General features: G+C 36.1%; 1 protein-coding gene across 1 annotated transcript in view; it reads right to left on the bottom strand.

Annotated features, from left to right (window-relative positions):
* The window catches only part of ATRN (attractin), a 236,781-nt gene extending 209,938 nt beyond the window's left edge, over positions 1-26,843 (bottom strand). Inside the window, exon 1 of the mRNA XM_051965371.1 lies at positions 26,279-26,843. Coding sequence (XP_051821331.1) covers positions 26,279-26,730 — 452 coding nt within the window. The 5' untranslated portion in view covers positions 26,731-26,843. The remainder of the gene's footprint in view (positions 1-26,278) is intronic.
* Positions 26,844-27,143: the final 300 nt, after the last annotated feature.

The raw sequence follows: 27,143 nt of genomic DNA, 5'->3' as shown, positions 1-27,143 counted from the left end.
AATACATTGTCATGGTCATACTGACTAAAAGTTCTCAATTGGTTTTTGTGTTGAGATTGTATTTTGTTATGGTGCTTTCCTTCCCACCCCCCAAACAGCCCACTAATTATTACAATAGGTATATATAAATTGTAAAATCAGAGAAAAATTACACAAATTAAGTGCATAACTTTTACTCTGCATACTAGCTAGCATTGATAACTTTCCTTTCCACCATGGGTCCATGATGTACAAATGCTTCTAATTCCAATTTGTAATTGCATGTGAGTCCTATGTTCCTTCTCTTTCCCACATCATTTCTTCTCCACATCTGCCTCTCTCACCCCACTCCCTGTGCACGATCTGCCTCTGAACACTCTTATGTCTTATTAAAATGTGATTGATAGATTATTCCCCACTTCCTGCCATCATGATTCTTCCTGGTGAATATCCAAAAAACTAACCTTGCTCACCATGACCCAACTAGGGACCCCTTTGTGGTCTCCTTTATTAAGACATAAACCCCAGTACTCAAGCTTATACTATTTGTCCATAGTCTCTACCCATACTATCCCCTGCCTCTTACTCCAAAGAACAAGCAGGATGATATGAACCCACCAGGAAAAAGGGCAAAGGAAAGAGATGTCGCCTTCCCCATCCTAACCCATTCCCCCCTCACCCTTACAGCAATCTCTCTTCAAATTTTGGTCATATCAGAACAGTTTTTTTGCTGTTTAATTTCAATAAATCATTGTGAAAGAATAAAATTACTAATAATATTTCAACAACTCATTTGAGAACTTGATATGTGGCTCATTCCAAACCAGAGTGGCCCTATGCATATATACCATCCTTCATATTTAATGATACAGGCTGAATCCTGTCCAGGGCTAAGCTCCCTATGAAATCCCCAAGCAGCATCACAAGAGAACTTAGAATAATTAAGAGAAAATAACAATACTTCAATACCATATAGCACATCAAATTTAAGAACCGAAAGTCAAACTCTTCAAAATGAAAAACTTAGATCAAGACTCTAAGGTAGAACTAGAAAGATACAGAAAGCTTTACTCTGAAGAATTAAAAATCAGAAAGTCATTGTCAAACAAATTACACAGATTTACTAAAGGTCCAGTTTTGAAGCTACCTCATGATGGATTCTTGATATTTTTATGGTCCTTCACAGAAGAAATCTAGCATATTTTACCAGAAATACAGTGTTTTCAGAAAACAGCATGGAAGTCCATTTTGCAAAGATGTGGTAGGAGTTGAAAAATAGCTAAAGTGGAAGAAGCTACTGCTAAAGTTCAATCTAGATCTTGCTGGACCTTCCCCAATAGGACTACTTATGAGTCCACCAGAGTGCCAAATCTGAATTGGGATCCAGATTCCAAGGCAATTCAGGAATATTTAGAGATTTTAAAGAAAAATTACATGCTTGGTTAATTTTAGAAAAGCCTGGAATTACATGAACTGATGCTAAATGAAGTGAGGGAAACCAAGAGAACATTGTACACAGCAACAAGATTAAGTGATGATCAATGAAGTGATTTAAGGCAATTCCAACAGTCTTGTGATGGAAAGAGTCATCTCTGTCCATAGAGCTATAGAGACTGAATGTGGATCACACCCATTCCCTCACCCTTGGATCACAGTATAGTATTTTCATCTTTATTGTTGTTGTTTGCTTGATTGTTTGTTTCTTTCTCATTTTTTCCCCTTTTGATCTGATTTTTCTTGTGCAGAATAATAAATGAGGAAATATATTTAAAAGAATTGCACATGTTCAACCTGTAATGGATTGCTTGCTCTCTAAGGGAAAGGGAAGGGAAGGGAAAAAATTAGAACACAAGTTTTTTCAAGGGTGAATGCTGAAAACTATCTTTGTATATATTTTGAAAAATAAAAAGCTATTATTTAAAAAAAGAAAAAAATTACATGCTTCAAATAAAGAAAAAATTTATGTATATTTTTGAAAAAAAGATGATACAACAGACAGCACAATATTTCATTCATAAGACCAAGTTCTCTAACTGGCAAATTACATAGACAAACACAAGAAGTAAAGCAGTGGTAGCAAATATTCTAGATTTGATAGCTACAAATAACTCACTTCACTCTTCATCAGTTAAAAAAGTCTTCCCAAGTTTTTCTGAAGCTATTTCTTTCATTATTTTTCATAGTCTAATATTTTATTAAATTCAGTGCCATAATTTGTTGTGTCATTAGCCAAATGATAAGACTCCCCTGACTTTTTAACACCATATTTTTGTACATACGAGTCCTTTTCCTTTTTTTTTTTTTAATATCTCTGAGGAATAGGTATAAAATAGCGGTATCTCTGGTCAAAGAATATGTACAATTTAGTGATTTGAGGGTAGTATCCTCTAGTTCTTAAAATAAGACCTATAAAGGTCAGTCAATCAAAATCAACAAATGAGTTGGCAGGAGTTACAAAACTATGCAATCTTCAAAATTGTTTCATAATACTCTTCTTTCCAGTGAGGGCCCAGGCCACTTAATACCCTGATTAAAATTTGTGAAAGTTTAATTTGGGAGAAAAATCTCTTTCCTCCACTGTATTGTTCAGGTTAAGGAAAAACTAAGTCAACTACAATAGGTGAATTAGAGTGAAAAGACCAAAAAAATTACAACATAAAAGTAAAAATAAGAAAATGCTAATTTGAAAACAGCCTGAAAGCTGAATTAATATTGTGCATTATTATCTAATCAAATGTTTATTACTGTGTGGCAGAATTGAATCTGGATAGAAAACTGGCCTCAGAACCAACAAAATATGAGTTCAAAATCCACCTCTGACATAGAACCACATATAATGACCCTGAGTAAATCACTTAACTTCAAACAATTCTTCAACTACAAGCTGCAAATTAGGTATACAGATATGCAGTAGAATTTGTTTTCTTATCAAGACGAGTTCTTTATACCAATGAAATCACAGCTATCTCTCTGGTCTCTGTCTCTTGTATGTGTGTGTCTGTCTCTGTCATGTGTCTGTCGCTGTCTCTCTATCTGTGTGTCTCTCTTGCCTCCTCTCCTCTCTTCTGTTTCTCTTTTCCTTCTTCTATTGTTCACCCATTTCCTTTCTTTCTTCTACCTCTTTTTCCTTAGTACTAAACCACATAACCTACTATCTAAAGACCAAACTATGTAAGTTTGGAGAGATTAATCACTAAATTAACCACAGTGTATTAAGTTTATAGCAACAAGAACTCTCAAAGACAATAAGATATGGAGTAGTCATCTGTATCATAAGGAGTATCTATGTTGGCAAAATCACAGATCATCAAAGAATAGGGAAAAAAATGATCAATTTATTGTATGCAATATTTAATACAAAGAAATTTTAGGGAAAATTCACCAAAACTCCATTACTCTAATAATCCAAACTTTAAAATATGGTATTATCTTTAACTTCAATCTCTTCATCAAAGTTCTCAATCAGTAATTCTTTTCTTCCACAAATTGACTGTTAGATTTATTCCTTCCACTTCATTCATAATGTCACAGCAAGACCTCTGGTACAAAGTATCTGGATTACTACTATAGCTTTCTAATTATCTGATCAAGTCTGTGCTAATGATTCTCAGATCTGCTTAATCAATCCTAACCTCTCTCCCAACCTCCAGATTTGAAATCCCCAACTGCCTATGAGACATATCCAACCAGATGGCTCATGGACATTTGTAATGGGCCAGAACTCTGACACAAGTATTCTTACAAGGTGTTCAATCAGTGGAATTGATAATACAATGGTTATCTAGTTTAGCATGGTGCTTAATAGTTCTCTAATTCAGTACATGTACTTAGTATTTAATATAGTTCTACAAGAATGACAACTATTCTACAAGATTCACACCTATGATGATGTAATTAAGCTGGGACAAACTCAGCTAGATTCATTCATTCCATCTCACACCATCGTGGTGGCTCTCCTCCTTTGCTTCTCTACTGAAACCAAGACTCAGAAGGGTTCGAAGACAGACTCGGAGAAGACAGAAGGCTGGAGGTTGGAGCACAAGCTCTAGGACTGACAGACTTCAAAACAGATATCTTCGTGGTAGTCCTCCTGCTTCCCCCACAGAAACTAAGACACATTCTGGAGGACCTCAAAAAAACTAGCCCAGGTCCCAGACAAGGAAACTAGACTGTGAAGGAGATAATAAAGAATTTGGACTTTAACACCTAGCTATTCTCATGGCGATTTCTCTGCTAAAACGAATGCTGATGCCAAGACCTCCAGAAAACCAACCAGAACACTACAGACATTTGAAAAAAAATTTAATAGCTTTTTGTTAAAAAAAAAAATATGGAAAGATAGTTTACAACATTCATCAATATAAAACCTCGTGTTTTATCTTTGATATTGGCTAAAATGACAGGAAAAGAATGATAAATATTGGAGAGAATGTGGGAAAACTGGAATACTAATACATTGTTGATGGACTTGTGAACTGATCCAATCATTCTGGAGAACAACATGGAACTATGCCCAAAGAGCTAACAAACTGTGTATATCCTTTAATCCAGCAGTATCTCTATTGGGTCTGTACCCCAAAGAGATCATAAAAAAGGGAAAAGTATCCACTTGTGCAAAAATGTTTGAAACAGCCCTTTTTGTAGTGACAAGAAACTAGAAACTGAGTGGATGTTGGAGATATCAATGTAATGGAATATTATTGTTCTATAAGAAATGATCAGCAAGAAAGGCCTGGAAGACACTTACATGAACTGATGCTAAGTGAAGTAAATAGAACCAAGAGACCACTGTACCCAGCTATAACAAGACTATGCGATGATAAATTCTGATAGTCATGGCTCTTTTCAATAATGAGATGATTCAGGTCATTTCCAATAGAATTGTGAGGGACAGAGCCATCTGCATCCAGAAAGAAGTCAATAGGGACTGAATATGAATCACAAAATAGTATTTTCATTTTTTTGTTGTTTGCTTTTTGTTTTCTTATTTTTTCCCCTTTTTGATCTGATTTTTCTTGTTCAGGATGATAATTGCAGAAGTATCTATAAAAGAATTGCATATGTTTAATATATATCAGATTACTTCCTGTCTAGGGGAAGGGGTGTGGGTAAGGGAGGAAGAAAAAATTTGGAACAAGATTTTACAAGGGTGAATGTTGAAAAATTACCTATGTATATATTTTGAAAATAAAAAGCTAAAAAAAAAAATCTTGTGTTCCAAATTTTTCTCCCTCTTTTCTCCCCCTCCCTAGGCAGCACGTAATCTAATATATGTTAAACATGTACAGTTCTTCCAAACATATTTCCACATTTACCATGCTGCACAAAAAAATCAGATCAAAAGGGTGAAAAGTTATCAAAAAGCAAACACAACAAAAAAGGTGAAAATATAATGTGATTCACATTTAGTCCCCATAGTCCTTTATCTAGATGCAGATAGTTCTCTCCATCACAAGTCTATTTGAATTTCCCCAAATCACTTCATTGTTGAGAAGAGTCAAATCAATCACTGTTGATCATTGCATAATCTTGTTGTTGCTATATACAATGTTCTCTTGGTTCTATTCACTTCACTCAGCATCAATTCATGTAAGTCTCTACAGGCCTTTCTGAAATCAGTCTGCTGATCATTTCTTATAGAACAATAATATTCCATTCCATTCATATACCATGATTTATTCAGCCATTCCCATAATGATGAACATCCATCCAACTCAAGTTTCCAGTTCCTTGCCACTACAAAAAGGGCTGCTTGTATATTCTTGTACATGTGAATCCTTTAACCTTTTTTATGATGGGATACTGACCCTAGTAGAGACACTGCTGGATCAAAGGGTGTGCATGGTTTGATAGCTATTTGGGCATAGTTCCAAACTGTTCTCCAGAATGGTTCGATCAGTTCACAATACTACCAACAATGTATTAGTGTCTCGAGTTTCCCATCCTCATTTCATGAATATCTCGAATATATCCAAAACTGAATTTTTTATTTCCGCTCCAAAATCTTCCCTACCTTACAAATTTTCATATTGTTGTTAAGGATATCACTATCCTTCTTCTAGTTATCCAGGCTCACAATTTAGGAGTCATCCTCAACTTCCCACTTTCACTCAATCCTCATATTCAATCTATTACCAAAGCTTGTGTATTTTATCTTCATAACACCCTAAAGACTCCCTTCATCAGACATTGACACCGTTCTGGCGCAGGCTCTCATCACCTCACACCTAGACAAATATAATAGCTGGTGGATATTTCTGCCTCAAGGCTCTCCCCACTCCTATCAAATGACAAAGGAATCCTCCTAAAGGGTAAATCTGACCATACCACATCCACCCTGTCCATCAGTAAACTCTAGTGTTTCTCTATCACCTCAAGGATCAAATATAAGATATTATTTGACATTCAAAGCCTGCAATATTCCCACATAATTTTCCAGTCTTCTCAAAACACTTCTCTTTTCTACTACATACTCTAAAATTCAGTGACACAGGCAGACCTGCTGTTTTTCTTGCAAGATACTTCATCACCCCCAGCCTGAGCATTTTCTTTGGCTTGGAATGCTCTCCCTCCTTATCCCCACTTCTTGGTTTCTGCTTCCTTCCTTCAAATTCCAAATGAAATCCTACCTCCTACAAGGTTTTTCCAATCCCTTTAATGTTAGAATTCTAATTATTTTCAATTTGTCCTTTATAGCTTGTCTATACAGATTAAGTGTTATATCCTTCACTTGATTTGTTATCTCCAACATTAACACAATGCCTAGAGAATAATATTGATTGGGGTAAACTCTGAAACTGTGTCCCTTTTAATCTATAAAAGAAGGGAGATTTGGAGTCTCAGGCCTTCCTCTGGGAAAGCATATCTTCTCAGACAAGTTAAGTGGCTTCATTCAATTGGAAATCTTGGTCAATTTCCATCCACTGATCTTTTGGGGGTGGCCCGGATCCCCTTCAGGAAATTCCAAAGACTCTGGGAAAAAGCCTTCAAAATGATTTTATTCAGTTGGAGATCTGGGCCTAATATTCCTATTGAGTGTCTTGAAACTCCAAGATAAGTGCTCTCTTTTCAATCGGAAATCTAGGCCTGGGGGCATTGACAACATTGAAGGAATCTCATGCAATGGAAACCCTAAACCCCAAACTGCCAATAAAAGACGACTCTGAACCCCAAATCTTTACAGAAGTCCAAAGCAGGATTATGCCTTACCAAGGAACCTCTCTTCTTTGCATAGCTGCCTGCCAGGACTCTTAGCCGCTGTGAAGATAACCCTCTTCTCAGTGATAACCTTTATTATTTCTCTGACAGGACCTTGCCACTGAAGAGTCTGTCTTCCTAGCAAAGCTGGCTTCTCAGTACCAATAAAAATTCTTTTTGCCATTCAGACTTTTCAGGTTTGCGGAATTCTTTCACATTGGACCTGTGTGATGACCAGAGGGGATTCCCCACCTTAATTCTCACAACTTTCTGCACTACCATTAGACCCAAATCAATATAAGTATTAAGTATTTAGTGACTGAATAAATTCTTGTCTTCTAGTTTCTTAACTCTGTAAACCATCCTGCTTACTGTACTACTGCCAGACTAATCTCCCTATAACAACTTTTCATATTTCCTTAAATCTCCATGGCCTAGAGGATGAGGCCCAAATTCCTCAACCAACATTGCAAGCTATTAATGATCTTTATGCAATTTATCTAATATTGACCCACATAGACCTTTTGCTCAAGTACTTATTAAACAATTCTTATGTACCAGGCATTATACTAAACAATGGAAATACCAAAAAAAAAAAAAAAAAAAAACAATCCTTGCCTCCAAGGAGCTCTTTTGATAAACAAGGAGATAATCATGAAAATAACCAGGTAGCACAAGACATATACAAAACAGATGTAAATTAACCTCAAAGGAGAGGTACTAGCTCCTGAGGGATCAGAATAGATCTCCTACAGATCAGGAAAGTCAGAGATTCTGATGGGCATAAATGAGGAGAGAACATTTCAAGTATGGGAACCAATCATAGCTAATGAAGGGATATGAGAATAGAAAGTAGGGCAAACTGGCTGTATCACAGAGTGTTAACATGAAGGGGAATAAGTGTCAGAAGGCTAGAAAAGACAGGAATGGATCAGCTTGTAAAGAGCATTCAAACAAATTAATACTGGAATTAATATAGAACCACTATACTATAGTATAGTAAGGAGAGAAGTAGCATTTTAAAAAATGTACCATTTAGAGAAATAACTTTGAAAGCTGAGTAGAAGATAGATTAGAATTGGACAGGTGAGAGAAGGTTACTTAGTAGGTTATTGAATTAGTTCAGATTAGTTCAAATAGAAGACTACTGAAGTAGTTTAAATAAGAAAGTGATGAGGATCTAAACTAGGATAGTGCTTATATGAGTGAAAAGAAGAATTATATGCAAAAGAAAGAAATTTTAAGATAGGGAAACATTCAATTTGTAGAAAGACAGATAAGTCAAAGATGACACCAAGACAAAGAACTTGGGTGACTGGGAGGTGCCCTTGAGAGCAATAGGGAAGTTCAAAGGAAGGGAATTTGGTGTAGAAAGGAAGGAACGGAAGATAATGACTTCGGTTTTAGGCATGTTAATACAAGACTCCAGTGAGATTTACAAAAAGTAGCTGATAATGAAAAAAGGGATCTTAGGAAGAAGCCTAGAACTGGATATATTAATCTGAGAATTATTTCCATAGAAATGACACTTGAACCGGTTTGAAATTATTAATACTGAGAAAAAAAGAAAAGAAAGCCCAGGCTAGTGCCTTAGGGCATACCTACCCAATATTAGTAGAAGTAACATAGAAATCCAGCTAAGAAGATTAAGGAGTAGTCTGACAGATAGAAGAAAAACCTTGAGAGGAAAGAACATTCAAAATGTGATCAACAAGATCAAATGATTCAGAAAGCTCAAGAAGGATGAGGAGTAAGAAAAGATCCTTAGATTTGGGAATTAAGAAATCACTGGTCCAATAGACTTGTGATGAAAAGTGCCATAAGCATCCAGAGAACTATGAAGACTAAATGTGTATCAAAAGAGTATTTTCATCTTTTTGTTGTTTGCTTTTTTCTCTTGTGTTTTCTTCCCTTTTGATCTGATTTTTTTTTTTTTTGCACAGCATGACAAATATGAAAGTATGTTTAGAAGAACTGCACACATTTAACCTATTAATTGCTATCTTAGGTAAGGGGGAGAGGGAGAAAAATTTGGAACACAAGATTTTGCAAAGATGCAAACTAGCTTTGCAAGTATTTGGAAAAATAAAAAAACTACTTAAAATAAACGACTTTCCCAAAAAGCAAAAAAAAAAAAAAAAAAAATTATTGCTAACTTTTGGAGAGAGCAAGTTTCACGTAAATGATGAAGTCAGACGTCAAACTCCAGAGAGTTTGAAAGGGAAGAAAAGAAATGTAGGCAACTAAAGTACTTTACTTTCTCATAGATAGCTCTAAAGGGGGAAGAGAGATATAGTGTGATAGGTAGAAAGGATGATAAGATTACATGAAGGATTTTTTTTCTTATTCAATTTTTCCCCAGTTATATATAAAAACATTTTTAAACACTCATTTTGAGATCCAAATTCTCTCTTTTCCCTCTCCCAAATACACCTCATTGAGAAGACAAGCAATTCAATATAGATTATACAAGGGTATTTATGCAAAACATTCCCTTTATAGTCATGTTGTAAAAAAAAAAAATGCATAGATCAAAGGGGAAAAAAAACCCTCAAGAAAAATAAAGTAAAAAAACTTGCTTCAATTTGTATTCAGACACCATCAGTTGTTTCCCTGGGGATAAATAGTATTCCTCATCTTAAGTCCTTCAGAGTTGTCCTGAGAATAACTAAGTCCTTCACAGCTAATCATCTTCCTAATACTGCTATTACTTTGTACATAGTACATTTCACTGTTGAGGGGCAGGTCAATTCTCCTAAAGCCTCCACTACTGTGGATCATAACATCTGAAGGAGTTGCAGAACAGCCTTTGCTGACACAGGTTTTGTGGACTGGGAACGAGATCAATTGGAGGCAGAGGGAAGAGGAGAGATATCAGACAACACAACAGCCTCTCAGTCTCCTTGTATCATCCTCTCACAAGAGGAGATCCATTCTGCAGGTCTGGGTTGGATTTCCAGCAGCCACTGGAAAATTTTCAATTCTTCGTTTCCAATAAAGATCTGCTACAAATATTTTTGTACTTCAGGTCCTTTTTTTTTTTTAAATCTCTTTTAGTATAGAGACTTGAGAGTGGTATTGTTAAATCAAAGGGTATGCATAACCTTTTGGGCATAGTTCCAAATTGCTCTACAGAATGACTGAATCAGTTCACAACTCCATCAACAATGCATTAATGTCACATTTTTCCCATATCCCCTCCAATATTTGGCAATTTCTTTTTCTGTTCTATTAGCCAATCTAATAAGTGTGGGGTAGTACATTTCTGCAATCAATAATGCAATGACTTAGAGCATTTTTTTCTTATGATTCATAATTCGTTTTGATTACTTCATCTGAAGACTTCATATCCTTTGATCATTTATCAATTAGGGAATGGCTCTTATTTTTGTAAATTTGACTCAATTCTCTTTATGTTTGAGACATGGAGTTTTTATCAGAGAAACTTGTTTCAAAACCTTCAGTTACTATTGCTATCTGTATTTCCCTCCATCCTATCCCACACCAATTTTTTCTATTCTCTCTATCTCAAAAGTGTTTTAATCCTGACTATCCTTTCACTCAATCTTCCCACCCCCTTTTCTTTCTTGTAGGGTAAGACAGATGTTTATTACACAATTAAGTGTTCGTGTTATTTTCTCTTTGATCCACTTCTAATGAAAGTAAGGTTCACTCATTTCCCCCTTATTTCCCTCTCTTCCCCTCTACTGTAAATTTTTTTTCTTATCTCTTTTATGTAAGATAATTTATCCCATTCTATCTCTCCTTTCCTTTTTCCCAGTACATTCCTTTTTTACATCTTAATTTTATTTTTTAAGTATTATCCTTTTATATTCAACATCACACTTGTGCCTTCTGTTGCTATACACACTCCTTCTAATTGCCCTTAAAATGAGCAAGTTTTTATGAGTTACAAATATCATCTTTCCATATAGAAATGTAAACAATTTAACCTTATTAAATCCCTTATGTTTTCCTTTCCTGTTTACCTTTTTGTGCTTCTCTTAAGCTTTGTATTTGGAAGTTGAATTTCCTATTCAACTGTGATATTTTCAATCAAGAATGCTTAAAAGCTGAGTGAAGCAAGCAGAACTAGAAAAACATTACACACAGCAACAGTAGAATTGTGTGATGATCAAATATGATAGAATTGCTTCTTCCCAGAGATTCAGTAATATAAGACAATCCTAATAAATTCAGATGGAAAATGCCATCTGCATTCAGAAAGAGAACTATGGAAACTGAATGTAGGTTAACAGAGACTATTTTCACCTTTCTTTTTCTATCTGTTTTTCATTGTGTTCTAATTTTCTTCTCCCAACATGATTCATGTGGAAATATGCAAAAAATGAATGTACGTATATAACAAAAAAAAATTTACATGTAACTAGGGAAAATAAAAACAATGAGTTTAAAAAAAAAAAAAGAATGCTTAAAAGTCTTCTATTTCAATGAATATTCATTTTTTGCCCTGAAAGACGATGCTCAATTTTTCGAGATAGATTATTTTTGGTTGCTTGGTTGGCTCCTTTACCTTGCAGAATATCATATTCCAAGACTTCCAATCTATTAATGTAGAAGTTGCTAAATCTAATGTTTATCCTGATTATAGCTCCACATTACTTGAATTGTTTCTTTCTGGGTGCTTGCAATATTTTCTCCTTGACCTGGGGGCTCTAGAAATTTGGCTACAACATTTCTGGGAGTTTTCATTTTGGAATCTCAGGAATTGATCAGTGGATCCTTTCCATTTCTATTTTACTCTCTGATTAGAGAATATCAGGACAGCTTTTCTTGACAATTTTTTGAAAAATGATGTCTAGGCTCCTTTTTTTTTTTTTTTTGATCAAGGCTTTCAAGTAGTCCAACAATTTTAAAATTATCTCTCATAGATCTATTTTCCAAGTCAGTTGTTTTTCCAATGAGATAGTTCTGATTGTCTTCTATTCTTTTGGTTTTGTTTCATTGCTTCTTGATTTCTTATAAAATTATTAGCTCCTAAAGTAATTTGTTCAATTCTACTTTTTAAGGAATTATTTTCTTCAATGAATTTTTGTAACTCCTTTTCTTTTTATCCAATTCTACTTTTTAAGGGTTTTTTTTTTCATTCAGTGTATTTTTGTGTCTTTTTTTCCATTTGGTCAATTCTGCTTTTTAAGGCATTCTTTATTGATTTTTTTTGTACTCCTTTACCATTTGGATTAGTCTGTTTTCTATAGTATTATTTTCTTCAGGTTTTTTTTTTATGTCTCCTTTACCAAGCAGTTGACTCATTTTCATGATTTTCTTGCATCATCTTCCCTTAAGTGATATACAAACATACAGGAATATTATTGTACCATGAAAAGCAATACATGTAGAGAATTCAAGGAAACTTCAAAAGATTTACATGAAATTACAAAGAACCAAGAGAACAATTTAAACAATGATTGCAAAAATTCTGACCAATGCAGTGACCAACTGTGATTTCCAAGGACTCGGAAAGCAAAACATGCTTCTCACTGCAAGGCATAAAGATGGTAAACTACAGATAAATGTAATGAAGCATTTGTGATTGATCAATAGTTATTTATTAACTATTTTGTTTAATTTATTTTGTATCAGTTACTATGTTAATCACTGAGGATACGAAGAAAGACAAAAGTATAGTTCCTGTCTTCAAGGAGCTTATACTCTTAATAGAACAAAATACAAAAAACTATGTATATACATCCAAGTATATGGACAAAGTAAATGACAGATCATTTCAGAGGAAACTAACAGAGATACTGAAAAAGGCCTCTTGCAGAAGATGGAATTTAAGCATAATTTTGAAAGAAGTCAGGAAAATCAGGAGATGACAGTGAGACAGAAGAACAATCTGGTTGTGAGCGACAGCTGAGCAATAATAAGATAAAGAGTCAAAAGATAAAGTATCAATCTTGAGCAATAGTAAGAATGACAGTGTTGCTAGATTATAAAACAGAAGAGATTAAAATGAAACAACTGGAAAAGTAGGAAGGGAATAGGTGATGAAAAGCTTTGAATGACAAAGAAAAGATTTTATATTTGATCTTGATAGTGACAGAGAGCTACTGGAATTTACTGAATTAACTAAGTGGGAATTGAGGATGATACTTAGTTACAAGTCCTGCTTACAGAGAGGATGGTGATATCTTCATCAGAATTACGTTAATTTTGAAGAGAGGAAGGTTTTAGGGGGAAACCATGAATTCTACATTAGACATCCTGAGTTAGAGAAGTATATGGGATGTCTAAGAAGCAACTGATGTTGTAAGACAGGAGGTCAGGAAAGAAAGAAGGGATAGATACATAGTTTTGGGAATAATCTGCATAAAGGTAGTAATTTGAATCCATGAAAAATGATGAGATCACTAAAGAAGAAATTATTGAAAAGAAGGAAAAAGGAGGATTCCCAGAATGGGCATGTCCTAGAGAAAGATCCAACAAAGGGTATTAAGGAATGGTGAGACAAATAAAAGAAATCAGGAGACTGTAGTGTCATAAAGACATAGAAAAGAGAGACTATCCAGGATAAGAACATGATTGACAATGTCAAAGATTGGAAAGAGATTAAAAAGGATGAGGACTAAGAAAGGATCATTAGGTTTAGCAATTGAAACATCATTGACATTAGTGGCAGACCCTGACTTGGGCATAACCCTGTAACTTCAGGCTTGATATTAAAGTGAAATTAGGTCATTTAATACTTAACAAAAGAAGATTTACTCAGCCCTAACATGAAAAGTTTATTTAATAGGAAAAAAGTAATCCTTAAAAACCATGTGGTCAACAGAGTAGATTATAGTGCCTCATGGGATCTTGGTATTTCCATCACATCCAAGGGACCCTTGAATAAATCTTGAGTCCTTAGGTAAGTAGAAAGCCACTGTCAATAAAAACAGAAGTACCAAAAAGCTTGATATAGCTTTTTGGTACTTCTGTTTTTATTGACAGTGGCTGTCAATTTGAGGTATATCAATTCAGTGTTGTTCCCATCTAATCAAGCCCAGCTTTATCCCTTTTTAGGTTAGCCTAACACATGGATGGGAGATTCTGATGGGTACTGGTGTATCACAATGGTTACTTTGGAGGAAGCAATTTCAGTTTAATGAGGCCAGTAGTTAGACTAAAGAGTATTCAGAAGAGAACAAGAGGAAGGAGAGTGTAGAAGACTGTTTTCTCAAGGGATTTAACCATAAAAGGGAGAAGATAGATAGATAGATAGATAGATAGATAGATAGATAGATAGATAGATAGATAGATATGATATATACAGGGATAGTAGGACCAAGTAAGCACTTTTCCAGGAAGAGGGAGACCTGAATGTATTTGTAGACAGTAGGGAAGCAAGAAAGTCGATGAGAATGGAGAAAATGAAGGAGAAAGACTGTTGAGATGAGATCAATGGGATCAAAAGTGTGTGTTGATGGCTCTCTTGGAAAGGAATAGAGTGACTTTTTCATGTGAGACAGTGGGGAAGCAAAAAGAAGCTCTTAGAGAATGGGCTCAATTTTCTCAGTAGCATATGAGGCAAGTTCTTCAGGAAAGAAGGCAGAAGAAAGAGACTTCATTACAGGCTAAAAGAGGGATAAAAAGATTTAGAACAGTCACTGTAATGAACAGGACAAGGACAATGAAACAATTAGGAAGATTGGGCTTGGCAACTCATGATAGGATAAAATTGGTTCACCAAGGCATGAAAGAAGTTCAGTATAATCAGTGTAAAAGTGATAACCTGTGAAAGAACTCAAGGATGGAGTGAATCGAAGTAACAGGGAGATGAAGAACAGATTTGAAGTCATAGAGCAAAAGAAAAACATGAATCATAAAAAATTATAATTATTAGCTTTCTTGGGGTTCTTAGAACAAAACACTATCTCTTTCCTCCAGACCTTTTGTCTGGTTGTAATATACTCCCCTCCTTAATTCCACCTCCTACCTTCTCAGGCCTCCTTCAATTAAAATCCTATTTTCTACAAAAAGCCTTCCCAACTTCTCAATTCTACAATTTTTCCTATTTATTATCTGCTATTTATCCCGCATAGAGCTTGTTTGTATACGATTTATTTGCATGCTGTCTTCCCAATTTGATTGTAAGCTTCTTGAGGGCAGATTTGCTTTTTAGTCTTTCTCTATATCCCTGATCTTAGCATAGAACTTGGCACATAAGAGGCACTTCCTAAGTGTTTAAAGATTGACTGACAAATTAATTTGATAGTTCATGAACATGGGAATGAAACACTTGCTGGTGATGGCAAGGTGTTCCCTAACAGTGATGGGGACCCCCACGCCAGTGTCGCAGATTTTGTGCAGTTCCAGTCTTCAAGTGAGGTTTTTGGCAAAATGGGTTTGTTTTCACTGAAAAACTCCTTTTTTCAGCTGCTTCCTGATTAGGAAGATAGTAAAGTACAGATTTTTTATCTTATTTAGCCTTCTATGGCTTGGGACTAGGGAGCGATCTTCAGATGAATTTAGGGACTAATTTCCAGGTCAATAATGGGTGATGATTGTTTCCCAGATCAACTGGAGGTGGGAGTTTCCTATAGGAACCAGGTAGTTTTCCCAGAGCCAGGAGGGGTTTTTCTAATCCAGGTCCACCACCACCCCTCAAAGATCAGGGGGACACAGTCCTATTACATCAAAGGGTATGACTATTTATCTATGTGTAACTGAGATTAAAGAATTGATCCAGAAATCTCATGGCAGGGATTATCTATAAAGATGTCAAAAATAGAAAGATACACATCAAAATAATTATAGCTTTTTTGTATGGAAACAAAGAACAAAAAACAAAGTAGATGTCTATCAACTAGGGAATAGTTAAACATACTATGGTATAGAAATGCAACAGAATATAAATTGGACCATAAAAAACTATAAACATGAAGATTTCAGGTAATAAAAGACTTCCCCAAGAACAGTGATGCAGGGTAAAATGAGCAACAATGAAAAAGAACAACAAAAACAATATACACAATACTTGCAATGTAAACAAAAACTATAATTGGAACAACCAAGAAGTTTTAGCCCTGAAAATTAGAGAAAATTCACCCTCCTCCCTTAATTGTGAAGATGGAGGACTATGGATGTAAAATAATGTCTTGGTTGATTTTGTTGAAATATTTTTTCTTTTAATATCATGTAACATAAGGGATAAATAATAATGAGATATTCAAAAATGAATGATATAAAAGTATCAATATAAATACCATAAAGTAAAAACTAAAAAATTGGAGGAAAAGGAAATTAAGTCCTGATTAGATGATTTAATAATTCCCTTTCAACTTTAACATTCTGATTTTAAGGAGAAAAATTGAATGGGTGTAATAGATGGATGGCAACAAGCCTGACATAATGAAAATTGACAGAAGAGGAAACTGAAAAAACAATACTTGATTAATCAATCAACTAGCAACTAGTAACTAGCAATTATTAAATGTCTACAATGTGTCAAGCGCTGTGCTAAGAGCTGGAGCTATTTAAAGAAAGCAAAAAACAGTTTCTGCTTTTAAGGAGCTCAAAGTATGATGGGGAAAACAACATATAAATATCTACCTATAAATGGGGGGAAGGAGGAGAAGAATGCCATCTCACAGGGAGGAGGAGGACTGGAAAAGACTTCTTGCACAAAATGGAACTTTAGTTGAGGACTTCAAGGAAGTCAAGAGAGTGAGAGATGAAGAGGGAGCATTCCAGGAATGGAGATAATCAGTGAAAACATTCAAAGTTAAAAAGACAAAATGTTTAAGGAATAACAAAGAAACTAGTGTTAATGAATTAAAGACTGGAAAAGAGAGGAGAGGAGGAATGGAGATAATAGATTGTGAAGGACTTTAAAAGCCAGACAGAGGATTTTATATTTGATTCTAGAGGTAAAAGGAAACAACTACAAGTTTATAGAATTTGGGAAGGGGGTGAAGGGGAAATGACATGGTCAAATCTGTGCTTTAAAAATATCAATTTGACATCTGAATGGAGGAAAGATTAAAGATAATGGCAAAGTTTAAAATATCATAATGAAATGTTTTCATAATAGGTCTGTCATTCTCCACATATACATCTCTACTATTGTCGATGCTAGTTTCTTTTATACACTTCCAAAAACAAAATAACATTAAAAAATTCAACTTTTGCTCAAAGGGACTCAGCATCTACTTATATGTGTGTATGACACTTAATAGATAGATATTTCTTTTTTTTTAACATTTTTTAATTATAGCTTTTTATATACAAAACATATGTAATTTTTCAACATTGACCTTGCAAAAACTTCTGTATCAACTTTTCCTCTCCTTCTTTCCACCCTCCTCCCCCTCCTCTAGATGGCAGGCAGTCCCATACATGTTAAATATGTTAAAGTATATGTTAAATACAATATATGTATACATGTTTATAAAATTAGAAGATAGCTATTTCTAATAATATAGGTAATGAGCTCAAATGTCAAAGTAAGCTAAAAATGAGTTTTTAATCAAAAAATCTATGCTATTATCCTAAAGACTTCTGAAACTCTTTAAATTATTAGGCTGTCTCTATAGATAAGAAAATTATTTTAATATAAACAATCTCTTGGTCCATACAACTATTTTAAGACCTGTACATTGGGCTCTACAAAAATTTACTAAGTCTACATACAAATACATCAAAATTTAAACAATTACATTAAGATACCCAACACACTAAACAAATTGACTATAGAATTATGAAATTGGAAAGAAACTTATAGGTCTTCTAATCCAACTTAGATTCCAGACACAAATTCATTCATTCATTAGAGATAATTTATATTGTGGAAAGATCATTGGATTTGCAGTTAGAACATCTGCTGTCAAATTCTAGCTCTGTTGATTATTAACTTAGATACTTCCTTTCTGTGAGCTTCAGTTTCTTCATTTACAATATAGGAGAGGGAGGCACAGAGAAGGTCTAAAGCTAAATCTATGATCCTAAGAATGTGTAAGAATTTAATGTGTCCAGAGCACACCATCTTAGGAACTGTAGAAAATACAAAACTGTGATAAGACATAATCCCTGCCCTCCTACTGTACTAGCTAACAGGGAGAAAAGATGCTATTAAATCTATGATCCTAAGAATGTGTAACAACTTAATGTGTATACAAAGCATTGTCCGAAGAACTGGAGAAAATACAAACTGTGATAAGACATAGCCCCTGCCCTTGTACTGTATTAACCTAGCAGGGAGAAAAGATGCCATCAGAGATAAAAGAGAGTTCAAAAAATAAACTGCTATGAGAGGTTAGAAGGGAAAGATTATCAACTAAATCATCAAACAGGTCCAAATCAGCCCCTTTTATGCCAACCTTTATCTCTACCTACTTCCCACTGGAAACTTGAACTTGACTCTGGGAACTGGGGATGGGTTATGAGAAATGAGCTTTCACCTTCTCTTTTCCTGAGACAAGCATCTACCTTACTTCCAGCGACCAGCTCCAAATCCATGACTCTTTATCTGTCCCTTTTCCCAGATCATCTTTATGTGCCATCTTCACCCACTAGAATATAAATTGCTTTAGAATATAGATTTATCTGGCTTGATTTTATTAGATCCCCAGTGCTCAACACAGTGATGAACACAGTAATTGATCAACAAATTATCTAAACATAAGAAAAAATCTTATGCATCGATTTTACAAATAAATTCACATCCGGATAAAACTGACTTCCTCATCTAATATGCTACAAAATTCTTTTGACATCCAGTTCTTGACAAAGTGGAGACCTAAGTTTGATTTCTCGCAAAACAAGTAGTAATTAATTGCCTAAGTTCTAGGTACTAGAGATATAAATGCAAAGAAGGAAACAATCCCTACTCTCAGCATACATTATAATAAAAGCACTTATAAAGAAATTCACAGCATATATATTAAGTGAATAAATACACAAAATACACTTCTACTTAAATATTTATGTGTGTTATAAACACATACAAAGTAGATGAATACAAGGTATCAAGGGAGGTAAAGCACTAGTAATTGGAAGGATCAGGAAAAGGTTTCATGTAAGAGATGGTGACTAAGATACATCTTAAAAGAAAGGAACTAGTATTCCTTAAAGACAGAGATAAGGAGGAAATGTATTCCAAGCATGGGGTAATAGCTAGTACAAAGACTCAGAGAAGAAAGATAGTGTGCTTCATGGTGAGTGAGAAATACAGATTAGAACAATTTGACTGGATCCCAAGGTATGAGAGGAGAAAATAATGTCCAATGAATCTGGAAAAGTAGGTTGGGTTAAGATGTATAGGGCTTTCAAAATCAAAAGATTTATATTTTATTCTAATGACAAAGAAAGTAAATGGAGTTGAATAAGGTAATCATGGTCAGATTTATGTTAAAGGACAACTGGCAGCAGTATATAGGGTGAATTACAATGGTGAGGGAGTAAGATAATAAGACCAATTAGGAGGATGTTATTTGCATCATCCTCCTAATTGGTCTTACTATCTTACTGAGAATCTAGCTGAGAAGTGATAAAGGCTTGAACTAAATGGTAACTAATAGTTGGAATGGAGAGAAGGGTCAATGAAAGAGACCCTGTCAAAATAGAAAAGGCAATATTTGACCAATGATTGGATACATGGGGTAAAGGAGATTAAGAAGCTGAGAACAAGGCTAAGATTAGGAACCTAAGACACTAAAAGGATGGTGGCTTCTTTGGCAATAATGGGGACATCTGGAAGAAATGACAAGTTTAGGGAGAAAAAGAATGAGTTCAGATTTAAACATATCTTTGGAACATCCACTTTGAAATGTCCAAATAGTGATCAAGGACTAAACTTAATGGACAAACAGAAGATCTGGGAATCTTCTGCTTAGAGATGAGTGTTAACTTGATGGGAACCGTTGTAGTAACCAAGAAATAAAATACAGATGAAGAAACAAGGACTCAGGATAGAACCTTGAGAAATATCCACAGTTAAGGCCTGATAAGGAAGCAAAAGAGACTAAATATTCTCAAATATAGGATTGAGGAGAAAATCTTTACCTCCCTTGATACCTTGTATTCATCTACTTTGTATGTGTTTATAACACACATAAATATTTAATTTCAAATATCCAGTAGAAAACAGGCAACAGATCATATGCTGTAGAAAAGATCAAAAAGGATTAGGATTGAGGAAAAAAGAACTATTAGATTTGACAAAAAAAATTTTAAGCAATTGGGTTAAGTGATTTGCCCAGGGTCACAAGCTAATAAGTATTAAGTGTCTGAGGATGGATTTGAGACGGTTCTCCTGATTCCAGGGCCAGTGCTATCCACTGTGCCATCTAACTGTCCCTAGATCTAACAATTAAGAAATTTCTGGTAAACTCAGAGAGAGTGGTTTTATCGGAATGATGAGTTCAAAAGCCAGATTAGAAGAGGTTGAGGAGCAAGAGGAAAGAGTTCGTAGAAGCACTGAGTATATACACTAAGAACAGAGCAGAATTGTCATACCAACCCAAATAAAACTAAAATGTAATTGGGAATGTTTAACAATTTTTTTTAAATTCAATATAACAATAAATAAATAAAAATTAAAAAAAATAAATTAAAAATTAAAAATTAAAAAAAATTAATTCAATATAACAAAAATAATGTTAATTTGTGGTTTTCTAAGTCAATGGTGTCCAGTTAAGCTTGACATCACTATGTAAACAACTCTTTCAAAGAATTTGTCTAAGAAAAGGAGAGAGGAGAGTTGTCCACATTTGAAGGGAAGAAGAGAAGAAATCAGTTGATTGGGACAGATTGAAGATTCAAGAAAAAGTGGGAATGTTCACAATGTAATCTGAGGGGAAAAATGGGAAGGGAAGGGTTCCCATTAATTTGGGGATGGTTGAACAAATTACAGCATAAGAATATAATTTAATACTATTGTGATGTAAGAAGTGTTTAAAGGAACAATTCTCGATAAACCTGAAAAGACTTATATGAAATGGTACATTGATGTGAGCAAAACTAGGAAAACAATTTACATAAAGATAACAATACTGGAATAATAACAACTAATAGTTATATAAATAACTTTTTAAGGTTTCCAAGTACATATGTTATCTTAGTTGATCCTTTTACAACCCTAGGAGATAGGTGCTATTATTACTCCCATTTTACTGATAAGGAAACCGAGGTTGAAAGATTTGCTCAGAGACATCCAGCTAATAAATATTTGAAAAAGAATTTGAACTCAGATCTTCTTAAAACCAACTACAACACACTTATATAGTGCATCACCTAACTGCCTCCAAACAAACAAATCTGAAAGGCCAAAGAATCCAAAACCATGACCAATAATCAACCATGATTACAAGGGACTGATAATAAAACACATTAACCAACTTGTAACAGAGATGTAATGGATTCAGGGTGCAGAGTGATATATATAATTTTTGGATATAGCCAATGATGGACTTTGTTTTTCTTGGCTAGGAAGATATGTTACAAGAGTTTTCTCTTCCCCTACCCCCAATAATAGAGTTGATGAAAGGGAGAGAAAATAGATTTTTGTTCATTGAAAAACACACAATTTAATTTTTTAAAAGGATTATGAAAATAAAATAGATTTATAGAAGAGTTGAGAGTAGCCAAAAAAAAAAAAAAAGCCATCTCTTTGTCAGAGAATAGGGGGAAAAAAGGAGAGTATGAGATAATGTCAGGGAATTTTGAGGTGAAAAGTATAAAAGAAAAGTTCATGCTGAATAGCCTCATTTTTGTTTCAGTAAAATTGCAATCAAGATCCTCAGGTGAGAAGGAATTGGATGAAAGAGGCCTGAAGAAGAAAAAAAAAAAAAAAGGTTTAGAATATCTTCTGTGGGAAATGAAATAGGGAATCAATTAAAGAAGAATAAAAATTCTATCTTCCTTCGGTGAGGATTCAGTTGAGTTTAAATTATATGAATTTGTAATGTATCCAATCAGAACAGTTGTGGACGCAGTAGCTCATAAAATAAAGAAGAGGTGGCTGATAATGGAAGTAATCCAAGGCTTAGATTTGGAAAGAGAAGAAAACTGACAGGACAAGGGAAGCAAAAGGAGGAGACAATAGGGGATTCACCCCTAAGAGCCTGTTTTAGGCAATGGTCATAAATATCCTGACATAAAAACATTGAGTTTCAAGTCAGAACACTTACATTCAAATCTGCTACTTAATACCATATGACAGAGAGAGGGTGGTACAGTAAAAAAAAACTTGTATTTGCTTCCCAGTATTGTCACTTACTACCTATGTGATCAGAGACACATTTCTTAAGCTTGCAATCAATTTTCTTATCTGTAAAATGAGATGGATGAATCAGATGATGTAGAAAGTGCCCTACTGCTTGAAATCCCTGTCCATGAAAAAGTACATATACATAAAGAGCCTCTGTTTGCTCATCTATGAGATGAAGGAATTGAATTAGATGATCTCTCCCCTAGAGCCAGGTAAAATAAGTCTGATTTCTCTTCCACAGAGTAACCTTTTAAATATTTTAAAATATTATGTCCCTCCTAATTTATTAGTCTAGACTTTACACTATAAGGAGATGGAAAAGAAAGAACATAACTGAAGGTTTTTGAGCACAATCAAAATATGTGCAAATAGTATTTTTGAACAAAAATAATCTAATGATACTTCCTTTTGGAGAGAATTTTAGAGGTAGACAGATCTGTCAGCAAAGTATTAGTCAAGTTATGATATACAACAATGAGGTGATAAGCATTTATGATGGTGGTGCTGGTAAAAATGGAAAAATGACCTTCAAGGAAAAATGAACATGTCTGTTACTAATCAAGAGTGAGAGAGAAGAATCCAAAATGATAACAGTTTCAAGGCTATAGGAAGATGGTTTCATTGACAGAAAACAGTCAAGTGTGGTAGAGGAGCTGGTTTGGGGAAGAAAATGAGTTGGCTTTAGATACATTTAAGGTAATAATAAGATCTACAGACAATAATGGATGTTCAAGTCTGGCATTCAAAAGAAACTTAGAACTAGAAATGCATATTAGAAGTCAGGTTGGAAACAACTTTTAAAAATATATTATTTTGATTCATTAGGGGAAATTTGAGATTACAAGTAAACATTGCTGTTTATAAACAAATAACTAAAGACAGCTAACTTCATTGTTCAGTTTTTTCTCACTTTAAAATGTATTTTCCAAAAATAAAAATTGAAGAGGACCATTATTAAGTCAGTCACAAGTACTTATGTCCCCAGGGCTGATGGGTTAACACTGCCACATGATATGAACCCACTAATAGAACTAGATAAGGAACACTGATTTCATTTTTGTAAAACCTGTTTTCCTTCCCCTGACGCCTTTTACCTTAAGTTTCCAAAATATTTATTGGAATTTGGTTAGACCAAAGGTTTTCCATAAGAAAAGTCTGATTTAGAAAAACTTTTCTCAACTATGGAAACTACGTTTCAACAGCATTTTACATATATATATATATATTTACATTTATATAAATTTACAACATACAACCACTTTTGCTTCTTTTGGAGGCATGGAGGGAGCACAAGAGGAGAGAAAATCAGATACATGATTTCAAATAGGGAATAAATTGACATCTGCCCAACAACTTACAGTGTTAGAGAATTGCCTATGACATTGAGTTCAACCGCTTATTCTGAGTTAGAAAGGATGTTGATTCTTTCTAAATTTTAGTTTAAAATGAAGGAGCTAAAATTTACATCTAAAAATGTATGAAAGTTGATTAATTTTTTGAATTCTTAACTTGATGAGGTTTATTTATACTACCAAAGCAAACTTTCATTGATATTGGTGAGCAGAGAAAATTACAAGTGAATTCCTTGCTTTAGAGATCTCTGAAAAGGCTCTAAAACGATACTGTTATCCTTGTCCTGTTTAAGTATCTCTGCAGCACCCTGCACTTGAAAGCAGCATATAATTACTGCAAATGTATCACTCCAGTTTTGCCATTCTATGTTTTCCTCTCTTCATTCTACATTTTTAGCCAGAAAGGGATACAATAAAATCTTCACTTAGATAGCAAAACAGAGCAATGGTGTGATGCAATCAACTTTTAAGTGGGTTCTGAATTCAGAAACTACTTTCTCTAAATAATTAATTATAAATGAGAATGTTCACTTAATACCTTTTAATCTAATAACACAGAAGTTAAAAGTCTAAATCAAATTAGATAATCCATAGTACTCAAAACTGACACTATATGTATGAATGAGCTCCAACTAAAATCTTGTTCAAAACAAATAAACCTGAGCCTCTCCTTCCTAAAAATTAGAAACTATAGTAATCTAAGTATTTAAATCACAAATAATTACCACTCACCCTCAAAAATATCTTGCATTTTCTGGAACCAAAATTGTAACACTTCTTTCAGGAAAGAACTCTACTCAAAGCAAGAGGCATCACTCTCATGTTTAGCATCGATGAGAATAAGAGGTCCTCTCTCAACCATATTTCATTATACCACAGGTGCCTCATGTCAGAATTAACATTCCTAATCTTCCCTTCATTACTATTTCTCCCTCAAAAAAGTATATTGCACTCCCAGGTGCCCATCTCTAACCAGCAGGCACCATCTACAAAACAGAACAAAATACTCTCCTTAGATTTTCCTGAAAGCTTTTTCCTTTTCTTCAGTGCTCAGATTAGCTACTACTTTCTTCATGAAAACTTCTCTTTTTACTAACCCAACTACTGAAGATAATTCTTTCCTTAAATTTTCTTAGAACTTTGTCCTCTCATTTCTCCTTCACTTTTATACTCTGCTTCATATTGTATTTATTTATGTTCTTTTTTGATCTCCATAGATTTTAAGTTCCTTGAGGTCCAGAAAGAGTTGCTTTTTCATAATCATTGTATTACCAAAGCCTACACCATAATAGTTACTTCACAAACTTTAAGTTTAATCTTCAGGACAGACAAGACTTCTAAAGTTTTACAGACTTCCTTTCAGTTTCTCCTCTGATTTAATAAAAGTTCCCTTCCTTTTCAATATTGATCTGTATTTCTACCCCAAAAATCAATGGTCCCCTACTGCATCCTCACAAATTATTCCCATATTCCTATTCTTATAGAAAACTACCTTTTATGAGTCTCTGAAACTGTATACAGCTCTAGAAAATCCACAAAGGATTCAAGTTTTCTCATCTGTAAACTGAGGGGCAGCTATGTGGTGCAGTGGATAGAGTGGCAAGCCTGGCCTGGAATCACAAAGATATCTTTCTGAGTTCAAATCTAGCCCCATACATTTACTAATTGTGTGACCTGGGCAAGTCCTTTAACCTGTTTGCCTCAGTTTCCACATCTGTAATAATAAGCTAAAGAAAGAAATGGCAAAATCCCTCCAGTATCTTTGCCAATAAAACTCTAAATTGGAGGAGAGGGCAACAGAGAAGTACACTACTGAAACTATGGAACAACACAATGAGGGCCTGAGGTCACTTCCAACTTTCCATTAATGATCTGTGGGTGTAAAAGATTAGTTCCAACGCCATTCCACCCTAAATTTCATCTTCTTCCAAATCCATTTCTGAAATACTCATCTTTCCTAACACAATGAATGACCTTACCTTCCCCCAACCCCAAAGAACCCCAAATCCTACTTTCCAGCCCCATTCCTATGAACCAGATCTCTCTACTCTTATTACAACCACTACTGCAATCACTGGCCCTCTCCAGATGGTCTACAACCCCGGCACACACCTTCCAGACATGGGAACCCCGTGGTCCCGAAGACCCTTTCCAGAGACCCCCGGGTACACAATCTGGCATCCCCCTATTAGGCCTGCTCTTCCTTGGCCGGACATTTCTCCGGGGCTTTGGGGGTTTTTGAAGGGCCTTATCCACTACATCCCAGCCAAGTGGCCACGGCCAGGATGATGTGTCCCACTCCTGGGAAGCCCGTGGATGGGGGGCTCTCCGCGGCCCTGACCCTTTTATCCCCGAAGCCCCAAACCCAACACAGGCGCAGTGTCACAGGGTCACACGCGTTGTCACCCAGCCAGTGCCAGTGTACGACACATACAGTGTCACAGTGTCTCCCACAGCCTGGCACGGTGTCCCACACATACACACAGCGTCCCCTCGTGTCCATGTCCCACAGTGCCCCAGACGTTCACTTGCTCACCTGAAGCGGCCCCCGCAGTGCTGGCACTGGTCGCCCACCCAGCCGGCCGGACACACGCACTGGCCCGTGCTCGGGTTGCAGTGGCCGCCGTTCACGCAGGGCCGGTCGCACTCCTTGGCCTCGGCCGCGGCCGAGCCTAACGCTACGGCCGCTGGGGCCGCCGCCTCGGCCGCCCGGGGGACGGGCAGGGGCAGCAGCAGCAGTAGCAGCAGCAGCGGCAGCAGCAGCAGCGGCGGCGCCGGCGGGGGCCGCCGGAGCGGCCGAGACCCCGGCCACGGTCCTGGCGCGGACAGCCCGCTCCTCGCCCCAGCCTTCCCTGTCACCGCCGCCCGGCCCCGGCCCGGACCCCGGCACTGCGGCAGGGGCCTCCGCGTCCGCTCAGTGCTCGCCGCCGCCCCCGCCGCCGCCGCCGGCCTCTTCCTCTGCCTTCCTTCGGCGGCCGCCGACACCATCTTAGGGGGGCAGAAACGGCTTCCCCCTCTCGTCGCACACACAGACACACACACTGGCCCGGACCCACTTCGCCTTCTCCAGGACGGGACGAGACGGACGGTGGCCCGCTCGGTCAGAGCCGAGGGGGAGGGGGAAGGGAGGGAATGGGGAGGAAAGAAGAGGGGAGGCAGAAAGGGGAGGAGCTAAGACTGGAGAAGGAGGGAGCAAGACGACTAGGGCGTGCGCAGTGGAGGTTCTGGACGTCGCCGTAGGAGGGGCCAGCCCGAGCCCCGGTCTACGCGTGGCTGGGGGCGCGGCTTCCGTGCGGGCGGCGGCGAGGCAGGACAGCCCCGTCTGTACTCAATCTCCAGCTCTGACCCGCGCTCCTCTCGGAGTACCCCAGCGAGCCCACTCTTCCCTCCCTCTGCCCCCG

The sequence above is a fragment of the Antechinus flavipes genome, chromosome 6, assembly GCF_016432865.1.
Source record: "Antechinus flavipes isolate AdamAnt ecotype Samford, QLD, Australia chromosome 6, AdamAnt_v2, whole genome shotgun sequence".
NCBI lineage: Eukaryota > Metazoa > Chordata > Mammalia > Dasyuromorphia > Dasyuridae > Antechinus > Antechinus flavipes.
This window is presented reverse-complemented; position numbering and strand designations above follow the sequence as displayed.